Genomic DNA, 13,764 nt, shown 5'->3' on the forward strand with positions numbered 1-13,764 from the left:
GCAAATAAAAGGTGAGTCCCAACTTGACTCTGAGAGAAAAGCTTATATATTAAACAGCCATTTTCTACCAGCACTTCATAAAATCAGTTTCCCTGGATCCTCTGGAGCTTGTAGAAACATCACGACAGGTGATAGCCCATAAATGTAATAGTCTTTAGATTACCGAATTAACAGGAGAGAAAAAATACTCAAGAGAGCCCTCAGCAAGAAGCAGCCCTAGTGTCTTTAGAGGAACAAATAAAGGTAAACTCCATCACATTTTGTAATTATATTATTAAATCTGTGCTTGGCAGCAGTACTATGCTACACAATCCAAATTTGCATAAACATTTATAAGATACAATGAATTGAAACTGCTAAAAGACTATCTAAAAAGGAAAAATGGAAAATAGTAAATGAATAAATTGAAGTCATGAAAAAGTGTCATTTTTATATTTATATTTATTTTTATATTTTCATTAATGATTTAAAGGAAATACATTATATATAATGATGTAAATATAACCACAGGAGAAGTAGTTTAACTGATATCTGGTTAGTGAGCATGAGTGAAACCATAAAGAAAAACAGACTTAATTCAGTTAGCAATATAGGCAGGAACAATATAAAAAAATCAGTTAAGTTTCAATATGCATAAATATAACATTTATTTGGGAACAAGTGTATAATATAGATTGGCCCTACCTTTTAAAAAAATGAAATCTTGAAACTTCCTACAAAGGAATGCTGTGCATATCATGAGAGCTTTGTTTGCTTACAGATGCACCTGGACTAAAAGCTTTTTCTGTTGCATTTAAAAATTACAAAATAAAAACAACTGACACAACAGATCAGACCTATGTGTAAAGTGACCCAGACTGCACAGCTATGTAACAATGATAGAAACATAGAAAGCTGCAGAAGGCTAAAATAAAGATGGGTAGAAAATGGGCAGCAAATGATGATATATTTTATGAATTACAATCATATGACAAAAAAAAAGGTCATTAAGATGTACACCATGCAAAGTCAGTCTCTCTATAAAATGTTGACAAGAAAAGTCCACCTGGAATAGAAAACAGTGGTAAAGGCAATACTAAAAATAAACAATAGATTAAATTGCCTTAAGGAAAGAGAAGAAAATACTGAAGTGCTCCAGGCACCTGTAAGAGGCAGCTTTCTCCAAGGTCAGCCTTAGGTTACACAGTATAAACTGGGAAAGAACAAGGCACAGAAAACCCTAAGGGTGACAGCAGAACTGAGCTATTTCTCGCAGTGCGAGATTTCCTTACATTTATCTAAACAAATTGCTTCAAAGGCAAAATGGTAAGTATGATTCTGCTGATCTCAACATGTTCACTCCAATATTCTAAGGTAACAGCAGAAATACCTCAGATTAAGAAGCCATATCTTCATGAACTAGATAAAAAATGTTCCACGTAAATTACTTGCAGTAGGGTGTAGAGAAAGAATGAAAAACCACTGGAAAATGGAAAGGAAAGACAGATTGATTTTTTTGTTGTTCATAGCCACCCCATGCCCAACCCCCAAGCCCTGGAGCTCCAAAGCGCATCTGCTCTAAGTCAGAGTTTATTAACAGCAGGTCCCCCAGTGGGGGAAGCCATTAGGTTCCTTCAGCAAAGACAGCTTTGTATGGGGTTATAAAACCACATGAGAGAGGTTTCGTTACCACTTTTTTTCTAAAACATGAAATCTTTGACTTTCAGAAAAATATTTTTTATAGCTTTGAATTGCTTAGATACCATACAAGTACCATTTAGTTCATCAAACTTTTACTTAGTATATATTTTGATATACCATACTAGCCAAATACCACACTAGCCAGTATATTAAAACAATCTAACGCTACATTTCCTAAACTAGATAAAATGTCTAATGATACTGTCATCAAAATTTTTCGATTCATTCAAAAACGTACCTTTTCAGAGAAAAAAAAAATAAGAGTTCTGCTTGAATACCCTAATTAATATGGAACAATATTAGCTGTCTACTATTTGCCATCAATCTGCCTTAGTGTCTCCATTACTCTGCAAAGATGAAAATTTGTGTGCACTTTCAGCCTAATCTTCCCAAGAACTCATTTCTCAAAAATCAATGCTCCTCAAAGTGAAACCTATCTGTTCTAGGCCTTCGAACTTCTCCAACTTCCACAGTACTATTTCCAATCCATTGTTTTCCCAGAATATCAATTGTTATAAAATAGAATAATAGGAGAAAACAATTTAAACTAGTGTCTGTCTGATTCTCTCTCTTTCAATTCAACATAATCTTGTAATGCTCCTCTGAAAAATGTTACACAGAGCCTACAGTTAGATCCATATGTCCTTCTATGAAATATTAGGATGTCTAATGTCTTCTCTTATTTATTTCTAGATGGCATACTGGTCCAACTAAACAAATCAGAGGTGTTGTGGTTTAGAGGTCCAGAATCTTAGAACTACAAAGAGCATATAACTAAAATCCAGAGAAGTCGATTCATTTGCCCATGGTCATATAGTTAGTTAATGAAAAATTCAAAAATATAATCTAGGTCCACAAACTTCTAGGCCAGTAGCCTTACCACAATCCTATTATGGCTCATGGTCAGCTACTGACAGGGATTCTTAATCTTCCTTTATCTAAAATATATGATCTTAGCAAATTTTATAACCTGTCAGTTCTCAATACCTGAGTCTAAAGTCTTCAAAGGCTAGAGATGTTCTACTTTAAATTAGTGTCAGACCATATACTTTTATCATACTTACCTCTCATGGGAGATTTCATGGCAGCTTCTACCATTCCTACCAGAAGCTGGAGACTCTTGGGGTCTTGAGCCAGTCCAGATGCAAAGGCTGCCAGGGCATCGGCATGACGTCCGAGGTACTGGAGGGCAACACCCTGTCGAAAGTATGCCTACAAATAAAGGAAATATAATGCATGTTATACACTACGTCCAACAAGGCTGCTGATGAGTCTTTATTCGAACAACAGGTCAGCAAAATGAAGATTGAGACAGTCTTGGTTCAAAAACCTAGTAAACGGTTCTCAATAAAATCTGATTTCTTCAAACATCATAAAATGTAAACATACTTCTTTCAGGCAAATTATATTCTAAACTTCCCTTTTATTTAACTTCTAGAACACTTATACATTTTATCACAGTCTTTGGCATTTATCCACGTACTGCTTTTACTGTTTTTTTAAAAATACTTCTTATTCTACCTTTAATGTCATAAGCTCCTTAAGGACAGGGGTTTGGAGATTCTTTTGTATCTCACAGAAGTATGTAGTACAGTGCAAGGTAAATGAGAGACACTCAAATTCCACTTATTTTCTACTTTCCCTTTTTATATAATTAACAGGAAAAAACAATATGTGATTATTAAGATAATTTTAATAATAATATAACATGGCTATATTTAATGTAGTGTTTCAGATACGTTTAAAAGCTGCTATCTAAAATATGCGTGCTTTTCTTAGAAACAAAATAAGATTGTTATCATTGTATTCTTTAATTGGACTCATTTAAAAACTATTATCATTAGCTGTGATTACAGGAGAACATCCCTCCTTTCAGCTAGTTGTAGAAAGGGCCAAAAAATTAATAAAATATTTAAATTTTAGAATAGTCCTTACAGCAGTGTAGTTTGTTTTCAAAAATACAGAGTAAAAACAAAGTGTTACCAGTATATAACCAGCAAAGGACCTTGTATCTGATAAAATAACACATAAAAATGGCATATTATTAATGTATTCATTGCTTATATCACAACATCTGCTTCTAAAATACTTGGCCTCCTATTTAACTTAAACATTCTTACAAAACTACATGTTTATAACACAAATTTAACTTTTTAGTCCAATATACTTTAGATTGTCAAAAATTGTGTTCATAGGATCTAAATGAAGTTTCAAACAACTTCTAAAACTACTCACTAAACTTAATAATTTTATAATTTTGTATTATATACACATACACACACATAGAGAGTGAGAGAGAACATCTTTAATGTTTATAAAATATATTTACTTGTCTTATCTTATTTCATTTTTACAATTACCCTTTGAGGTAATTTAAGATGGGCAATGCTATTCAGTGTTTCTGTTAAGAAACTATCCATAAACAGAATAATTTATTAATATTCAAATTATTATAGGCTATTCAGACTTCTATTAGTTTAAACTACCAGCAGCTGTTAAAACTCAGTCCCAAGTAAGACAATAACCTGTAAATGCACTTTCATTACTAATTCATAAGATCACTTCCTTTCATTGGCTCAGCCACTGTTTTAATCTTTAATGTGTTTTATAGACATTTTTCACTATCCTTTCCATTTCACATTTTAGGTGATTTCTATAATCCAAGAGGTAATATATACCATATACCAGCTAAAAATAACTAGACTTTACATAATTCTAAAAATGCTATATTAAAGCTAAACTAAAACAATATATATGCATATATATATAAAGACAAACATGACTTTAGTTATTGATTTCAGGTATATATTTTAAAAAACACAAAAATTTATTGTGTTAATCATTTCACAATATATGTAAGTCAAATTATTATACTGCACATCTTTAATTTATACAATGCTATATGTCAATTATATCTCAAAAACTAGAAAAACAAAGTTCTTAAATTAGTCTCAGTGAATTCTGATAATTTCTTGCATATTAAAAGCAAAACTTAATCATTCATTACTTCACTGAGAGAACAAATGCTTTCCTTGTCTGCCACCTGAAATCACTGAAAAATATGATTTATCTACTCCTTACTAGGTAGGCAAAGTTGCATTAAATGACAGTTATGGTATCAAGTTCACATGGCAGTTAAGGATTAGTGTGCTTATTTTGTATACTTAGGACACTAAGAAATTAGATGAGAAAAGGTATGACTGGACTATGGTGCCCACAATCTTGGCTTCCTTTCTTCAGAAGAAGATTTTGAAAAGAGGTAGGTGAGAAGGCTCAAAGGTCTTTCTTGGACCTCCCTAATTCCCTTCCACAAGCCCCGACCCAACTTTATAAGATTTTTCTCAGTCAAAAGCTTAGAGTTATATCCTTGTCAAGGTAGGATAATGAGTCAAGCTCTGTCAAACCCCTGATCCTAACTCATAGAGTGGAGCTCTCCCAACTTTCTTCCATGCAATACTCATTGCATGTACAAATAGCTGTTGAATAAAAATTAGTTACTTATACTTCTGTGAGAGATATGCTACTATGGAGTTTAAGCAGATGATGATAAAACCTGGATTGTGAGTTACTGTGATAGAATAAAAAGAATTTTAACACAGTGCTTGAAAAGTAAGTACTCGATAAAATTAGCTATTTTTGTTATTTATTAATGAGAAAAGAATCCTAATAAGACCACAATTAGGGACTAACAGAATATAAGAGGAGTCCAACAAATATTTCAAATAGTTTATTATTTAATATAATATTATTCAATTGCTATCACTGTTTCATTCTCTCCACCTTTTACCTCATAAAAGACTGTTGACAACTGAAATACTCACTGTTGTAAGACTTCCAGACAAAATCTGAACTATCTGACCAAAAGAAATTGGTACTATCAGGTTTTGGGAGGTACAGCAGTCATCCACATGATCCTCTGACAGCCTCTTCCTAAGCAAAGGTCACGATGTGCTCAAATTCACAACTGTTTACCATAGTAAAGAAAATTGATATAATCTGCTGTAGCATATCTGCTTCACCCCTATTGGCTCCTGCTACTATTTTTTCTCTTACTCAGTATCACAAGTTTCACTGGAAGCTGCTTCATTTGGGAAAGGCACAAATCTTGATCACTTAGGATTGAGCAGAGGCAGTATGTGTGCAGCACGCCAGGGGAAGGTGAGGCTTATGAAGCAATATTGAACACTTGGTGCCCAGCCAACCTCAGAAAATATATTACCCTGCCTCAGCAACATACAGACACCACATTCTGGTCACTGGTTATGTAGCAGATGGAGAAAGAAAGGCAACATGAATTGACTATTGAGAGCATCAACATACTGAGAACAATGATTTTAACTTGAAGCTTTAGCCAGAAAGAGAACTTATAGGGAGCTAGTTAATATACTGGACTAAAAGCGGAAAGCTAAGATTTTCAAGTGTTGCAGTCATTCATTTTTTTGTTGTTTTTATTCACCACAAAGAACCCTCAGTAATTATTCCACAGATGCTACTAAATAATCTCACAAATACAACTGGGTTACAAGAATAAATTTTCATTCATTCCTCATTTCCGTCAATTAACATTCCCTAAAAATCTGGAGCACTAGGCACTGTGATGTGTACCACAAAAGAAAGAAACAAAGACGGGACTCATACCCTCAAGGTGTTCAGTCTAGAGAGGAAGACTATAAAAAAAACTATAAATATCTTGACTGCTACCAGTAACTGGTTCCAAGTAGTAAGATTTTGAAATATTTCAGCAGTAATAAAATTGTAGCTGACTGAAGTAGTTATGCCCTGTTGAAATATTAGTATTTGTCTTTATTAAGTGGCCATTCTTCTCACCTCAGAGAGTTTTCTAGATGTTTGTGTCCCTCCAAAATTAATACGTTAAAATCTAATTTTCAGTGTGATGGTATATGGAAGTAGAGCTTTTGGGAGGTGATCAGGTCATGAGAGTGGAACTCTCATGAATGGGATTAGTGTCCTTATAAAAGAGGCCCCAGAAAGCTTCCTCTCCCCTTCTACCATGTCGGATGGCAAGAAGACAGCTGTGTATTATGATGGCTCTCACCAGACACTAAATATGCTATCACCTTGACCTCATACTTCCCAGTCTCCAGAACTGCAAGAAATAAATGTTTGTTGTTTAAGCTACCCAATTTTGTTAGTTATAGCATTCCAAATGGATTAGACAGGGTTAAAGTAAAAATACTCAAAGGCTAAACAAGTGAAACAGTAAGCTATTCACCTGTCAATTACCGCTGGAAGCTATGAAAGACATTTAAGTCTTTACTCTCCACACTCCATTCCTGGTTCACAATTCTAAAATATCACTAAAGCCCAAATCTAACATCCTATTCTCCAGTGGCTCAAATGAGTAATTAGGTAGGTAAATATATGCTCATAGATACATGTGTGTATTTATAACATAAAATAAAGAACAAATACATGTAATATGTAATGATATATAAAATTAAGAGTGTTTACTTATATGTACAATACATAATCCATTTTTTAGTTTACGCATTCACAAATACGCTGCCTTTGATTTAATCTGTACTTTCAAATATTATACTAATTTTCCCAACTTATCTTTACTGTTTGAATTTGAACTTTTTTATATCTTCTAAAGAGTAGCTCTAGTATAAAATGGCAGTATATCTGCTAACCAGTCATATCACCTGCTACCACATCATCATCTTTTTCAATATTTATAAATTATATAACTACTTTACTAAATTTCTCCTTATTATTTTATTTAAAAATGAACAGAAATGGGGGAAATAGAAATGCTACTAGTTTTTAAAAAGCAGCAGTATTTAAAAAAAAAAAGCAGCAGCAGAATTAAACTATAATTTAACACAACTGGGTCAAAAACAAAAATGATTACAAGGTGCCGAAGGCAGAAAACCTTTAACATCACTGGATGTACACAGAACAACTAACTATGCGTAGTCATGATGGAAAAGAATAAAATTAGAGTAAACTAAAAAATGATTCTTAAAAAGAAAGGCATGATTTGAGATTTTAGTTTTTAGTTCTTTAAGAATTAACACTTCCTACTCACTAAACATGTCAATCTTTTGTTTAATATTTTCATATTTGATATTTTACATATTTAACTTTCATATACTTTTCCAGGAATATATTCTATGGAAAAAGACTGTAGTACTTAAAACAGAGGTCCATCATAAGAGCAAAATGTAAATAGATATATTACCTCTATAAAATTTATTATATAATACAAATACATTATGTCACATAAAAATGTGACATATAAGGACCCATGCCCTCAATAAGTTTTTACCCTCTTGCAATAAATAGGCACTCATATGGATACATACATGCAAATTACTTTTGTTATGTATTCTGTTATGTATGTTTCATTTAGAGCAAGGGAGAAATTAAAAAGAACTTTCTACACTGATAGAACTGTTCTCTGTGCTGTATAATGGTGGTCTTTAACCAGCCACATGTGGCCAGCCACTGAGTACATGAAATGTAGATAGTGTGACTAAGAAACTAAACTTTATATTTTATTTCATTTTAAATACTTTAAATTAAAATAGCCACCAAGTAGCTAGTAGTCATTGGATTGGATAATGCAATTCTAGAGTTTAGTCTTCCTCTAACAACAAACCTCCAAACACAAATCAAAATTGGAAAGTGAAAGGGGATATACTAAACAAGTGAAATAACTACTATAAAAGCTCTAAACTGAAGCTATGTGACTTATTCCCAAGGCAGATGTGGTGGAAGAGAAAGGACTCATAAAGCTGACACTGGAATCCTGTCCATTTTAGCTGTGTGCCTTTGTACAAGGCACTTAATAACTTCATGTTCCATTTTCACTTACTGAGGGGATGATACTGATGAACTTAAAGGGTAGTAACAATGGTTGCCAATTGATTTCACCTACGAAATATAAAACAGAGTATGTGCTTTTTTAAAAAAATTAAACAGAAGTGAATTTCTCACTAAGTATTACTTTCATTTAGCATTTACTATTTTATCAGGTAGCTTATCTACTTCACCAGTTTGCAGATTAGAAATCACCTTTAATAAAGTCAGTAAGGTGCTAACAGAAATTAGGCCTAAAAGAAAAATTAATGATCATAAATATCACCTTGACTCATTAAAGAAATAGTTAAAACTTAAGTTTGGTATCTTCTGTTTCAAAGGCCTATAAAGTAGGTAATACATTTGAGGGAGATTTTTAAATTAAAATTGCTTTTAAAAATGTTTATGCCTTTCGCAGTTGATTGGGTAGGCTCCAATTATCTAGTAAACTCATTATTTGGAAAAAAATATCATACATAGGATAAATAAGGTCCTTTGGCCTAGGTGGAAAAGAAGAAAGAGGTGGCAGAAAATAGATGACCAAAAATATATCTGTCAAAACAGGAAACAGTCCTTCCTCTCAAAGACTTTATCCTGATATACTGATTATTAGAGTTACTACAGGATGTTCTGAGGCCCAAGTCTGACACCTATTTTTGAATTAGTAAGAGCTCAGTCTTACCATATCAGTATCACCATTATAAATTACCATAAATTTTAGTGAATTTATGTAGGTGTTTTATTTTCCAAAACCTTTTCTAGTGTTCATTTGTTGAACTGCTATCTGTGCCCACCACTGTGCTAGGTGCTTTCCATAGTATATCAGTAACCCTCACGATATCCTACAAGAAGTTCTTACAACAATTATTGCAAAAAAGAGGTAGTTACAAACTTGTCCAACATCACACAGCTACAAAGTGACACAAACCTGCTACCAAACTCTTTCCACTACTCTACATCACCTCTTTGATAAAAGAATTAATGGTATTCGATTAACCTCTAAATCAAGCTTTTTGTCTGGGAATTCTTATACTTGCAAAATTTAACCTACAAAGGCAGAAATGAAGGAAAATCAGAAATGACACAGAAAATTTATGAACATGAATATTTAATCTCTTTTCCATTAGCAACCGTTGATTGTAGAACAATTTTTAATGAATTGGATGGAGGGAAAATTCATTTCATTAACCTTTCATATAAATGTATTATTATTGAACCAAACAGGCCACTGTACTTGCAACTCGGTTCGATGTTAATTAGATTACAGGCATGGGGCTTTAAATCAAAGAGAAACAAAAGGAGCCACCAGCAAGCTTCTCAGCCATTGCTTGTTTGTTTGCTGGCTAAAATGGATTTTTACCCGCAATACAATTTGCTATGCTTCTTTTATTTGGTGACATTTTCAAGTGAACTTTATCTTGCCTCTATTTGTTGACACTTTACATTAAAAATAAAAATAAAACCTTGAGAATCAGCAAAGAACACATTCTTTACGGAGTAATGTATGTGTTTTACTTGCTCAGCCGGGAGTAATCATTCTTATCTCTCCAGAAAACTACACTTATATCTTTAACTAGTCTTATTGTATGCTGAAAGCACATGCAAGAGATTGGAGGCTATTTTAGAAAACACAATTATTTAGTTTGCAACTCAGAGTCAGAGGTCCAAAAAGTCTCAACATAAGGTTCTAACCAAATCTGCCACTGTAAATTGCTTCTCTCCCCAACTCTGGCTTTGGTATGTTTAATACCAATTTCTAAAGGAAGTCTGTTCTCAATCCTGATTGTTTCACATCATATCAGCTATTTCTTTTCCCAAAATTAATTTTAAACTAATTGTATCAAAGTATTAAGGTAACATTTTAAAAAATAAATTTGAAATTTGATCAAAACTTAAAGAAAAAATTTGATAAAAACTTAAAGAAAAAATGAAATGACAACCAGATGTTAAATAACTAAGTAGCACTGAAGGGATTCCCAATGTTAAAGTTTATGTCAGATTATAAAATGTGGGTACGGCAATTTGAAGTTTCTCTTCTAAGATTTAAAACTAAACAATGAAAGCAGTTTAAAGTCCCCTAGAGCAATGGTTCTGAACTTTCCATATCTATACCCTTCCTATATGAATGTGCCATAGGAGGAATATAAAGTTGGGCCAAGAAGAAAACCAGGGAATTTCCTGAACATTCTCCAAGAAGTCATCTGGCTTCAGTATGTTCTATGTTCCTGCTCTACCAATCGTCCCCCTACCCAGAAAAGAACACAGAGCAAGTGTGCCTTCACACACATAGCCTGGTCCTGGGGAATGTGGTAAGACCAGAAGTAAAATGGAAAACAATAATGGCGGGCAGAGAGAATAGTGAATTCAGAAAAACACTGAAGCCAACAATGTGGGAATTAAAAAGGATCCCAAATTCTCACTATTGGTAAAAACATTTGGCATCTCATCTACCACACTGTAGGTATACCCAAACCATGCCAGATTAATGAAAACTCACTTCCTTCAAAAAGTAGTCTATCAGAAATTATTGTCGTGGATATAAGAGTTCTATATAAGGCTTCCTTGCACTTACGAAATTCCTCGGTTAGTGACTCACTCCTTGATCTTTCTGAGTTTTCTCATCTATCAACTCTTGCTTTTCTCATCAAATTATAATTCAAATGTGAGTCTGAAGCATTTTACTATGGAGAAGGACAAAGCAACACAATAACATAACATTTCCTGAAATGTCAAATTTATTTGAAGTTTCTGGGAAAGAATACTTTAATTAATAAACTTTATTTTTAGAGCAGTTCTAGATTCACAGCAAAACTGAGTAAAAAGTACACAGGATTCACATATAACTATTGTTCTAACACATGTACAACCTCCCCCACTATTAACACCTTGCACCACTGGAGTACTTCTTTACAATCAATGGAGAATTATTTTTATATGAAAAATTATAAAAGAAAATTCTAAAAAAAAAAAAAAAAAGGAAACATTAAAAAATGCCCACCACCACTCTGCCTATAGCCCAATCGTTGGAAGAGTCCCTCTCTTTAGGTATTTGGGAAAGCAAAGTCTGAGAAGTACCTGTCTAAACCACTGGCAACCTCTACTGCTTCAATTGCTAACCTGTAGGAAGAGTATCCAGGAAAGAATATTTACTCGGAAGAGGACCATGAACAGAGTAACATAAGCAAGTGGTGAGAGCTTGCCAAAAACACTTGCACAGATATTTTACACACGTCTGTCTAAATAATAAACTTCACAGCCTACCTCTTTCTCCTTCCTATATTATGTATTATTTCTACATTGGCATATGTGTGCTAGGGTGCCACATATCACAACGGAAAATATAAGGTTAAGAAAAATGTCTGCTTCTCAATACTCATTACTTCAAAAATATAACAATATACTTTATACCTTTTCAAAAGAGAAAGGGTTCCATTCCTAGGCAAGATGGAGTAAGCATCCAATCTTTCTAGCTGAGTACATATATGCCCTGAAAAGACTTCATGAAACAGCTAGCTCTCTGAAACAGTAAATGACAGCAGATGAACTGAGGAAGAAGACCAGAATTGAAAGTAGTACCAAACCAGCAATGGATTTCTTGTTTTGCTTTGTTTATCCTTCCCATCTGGTGTTGCCCAACATGGATTCAATGGTAGTTCAAAATGAGGAAGTACACACTGGGTCCAAACAGAAAGCAGCCTAAGAAAAGTCCTACTCTTCCGGTCTATAAAGTGTAGGGGAGGGGGGGTGTCACATATAGGAGGGAGTTTATGAGAGTGATCCCATAAAGATGTATATGGATCTGACCTTAAAAAGAATACCTAAGGTTTTGAGAACTAAACTATAGGAGAGCCTACCATCTAATTCTCAGACTGACCATTGAGTGATGCATACAAAAGGTCTTAGTAGAACTACAAAGGCTCTGAAAACTTCACTGACATTGGAACTAAAGTCCACAAAATGTGGATTGGGACTTAAAACCTGAAACTAAACAGCTAAATTGTTTATTAAAACAATGAACAAAACAACAAAAAAACTACATTCATCTTTTTTAAAAAAAAAGATGCAAAGGATAATACCAAAACATCCAGTATATAAACAAAATTATGTGGCTGATAAAAAACCAGAAAAATCTCAACTCACAAGAAAATAAGGCAATCAACAGATATCAACTCCAAGATGACATAGAAGTTAAAATTATCAAAGATTTAAAAGCAGCTATTATATTCACATGAGAAGAAATAAGGGCAAACATTCTTGTAGCAAATGGAAAGACAGACACTCTCAGGAAAGGAATAAAAGATATAAAAAAATAAAATAAAATAAAAATTTTAAATATAAAAACATAATAACTAAAGTGAAATATTTAGGAGTAGGTTCAATAGTAGAACTGCAATGACAGAGAAACAAAACAGATAGATCAATAGAAATTACCCAATCTGAACAATATACAAGTAACTGAAAAACAAAAATGAACAGAGCCTCATCAATATATTGGGTAATAATAAAAGGTTTACTATTCATGTCATTGGAGTCCCAAAGGAGATAATAAAGAGTATAGAGCAGAAAAGAAAAACCAAAAGACTTAAACAATGACTGAAAATTTTCCACAATTTGTGAAAGATATAAGCAGACATAAACCTACAGATTGAAGAAGGTCAGCAAACCTCAAACAAGATTAACCCAAAAAAATCCATGACAAGAAAGATCAGACTACCGAAAATAAAAGACAAAAACATCTTGAAAGCAGCCAGATAAAAATGTCAAATTACAGGTAGAAACAATCCAAATGGTTGCAGATTGCTCATCACAAACCATGGAGGCTAAAAAGCAATGGAAAGACATCTTTAAAGTGCTGAAATAAAAGAACTATAAACCCAGAATTCTGTAATCTTTCAGAAAACATCCTCAGGAATGATGCTGAAATGAAGACATTGGCAGATGAAGAAAAACTAAAAGAGAAAATGTTACCAATAAACCTACTCTAAAAGAAATGCTAAAGTGAATTCTTCAGATACAAGAGAAATAATGTCAGTGGGAGAGGTGACAGTGCAATAAGTCTAAATAAATAAATAGGTGGCAAACAAATTGGAAAAGAAGAAATACAACTATTCCTATAAGCAACCGATATGATTATCTATATAACAATCCTAAGAAGAATACAAAAAAGCTCTTAGAACTAATCAATGAATTAGCAATGTCAACAGATATAAGGTAAACATACAAATATCATATTTCATAGCAAACAATTAGAAATTAAAT

At 33.2% G+C, this 13,764-nt stretch overlaps 1 protein-coding gene across 1 annotated transcript in view; it reads right to left on the bottom strand.

The window, feature by feature from the left end:
- The window catches only part of TTC28 (tetratricopeptide repeat domain 28), a 624,192-nt gene that overhangs the window by 310,979 nt on the left and 299,449 nt on the right, over positions 1-13,764 (bottom strand). Inside the window, 1 exon segment of the mRNA XM_025047844.1 lies at positions 2,745-2,892. Within this exon segment, the coding sequence (XP_024903612.1) occupies positions 2,745-2,892 (148 nt within the window).

Source organism: Pteropus alecto, unplaced genomic scaffold (genome assembly GCF_000325575.1).
Source record: "Pteropus alecto unplaced genomic scaffold, ASM32557v1 scaffold190, whole genome shotgun sequence".
Classification (NCBI taxonomy): Eukaryota; Metazoa; Chordata; class Mammalia; order Chiroptera; family Pteropodidae; genus Pteropus; species Pteropus alecto.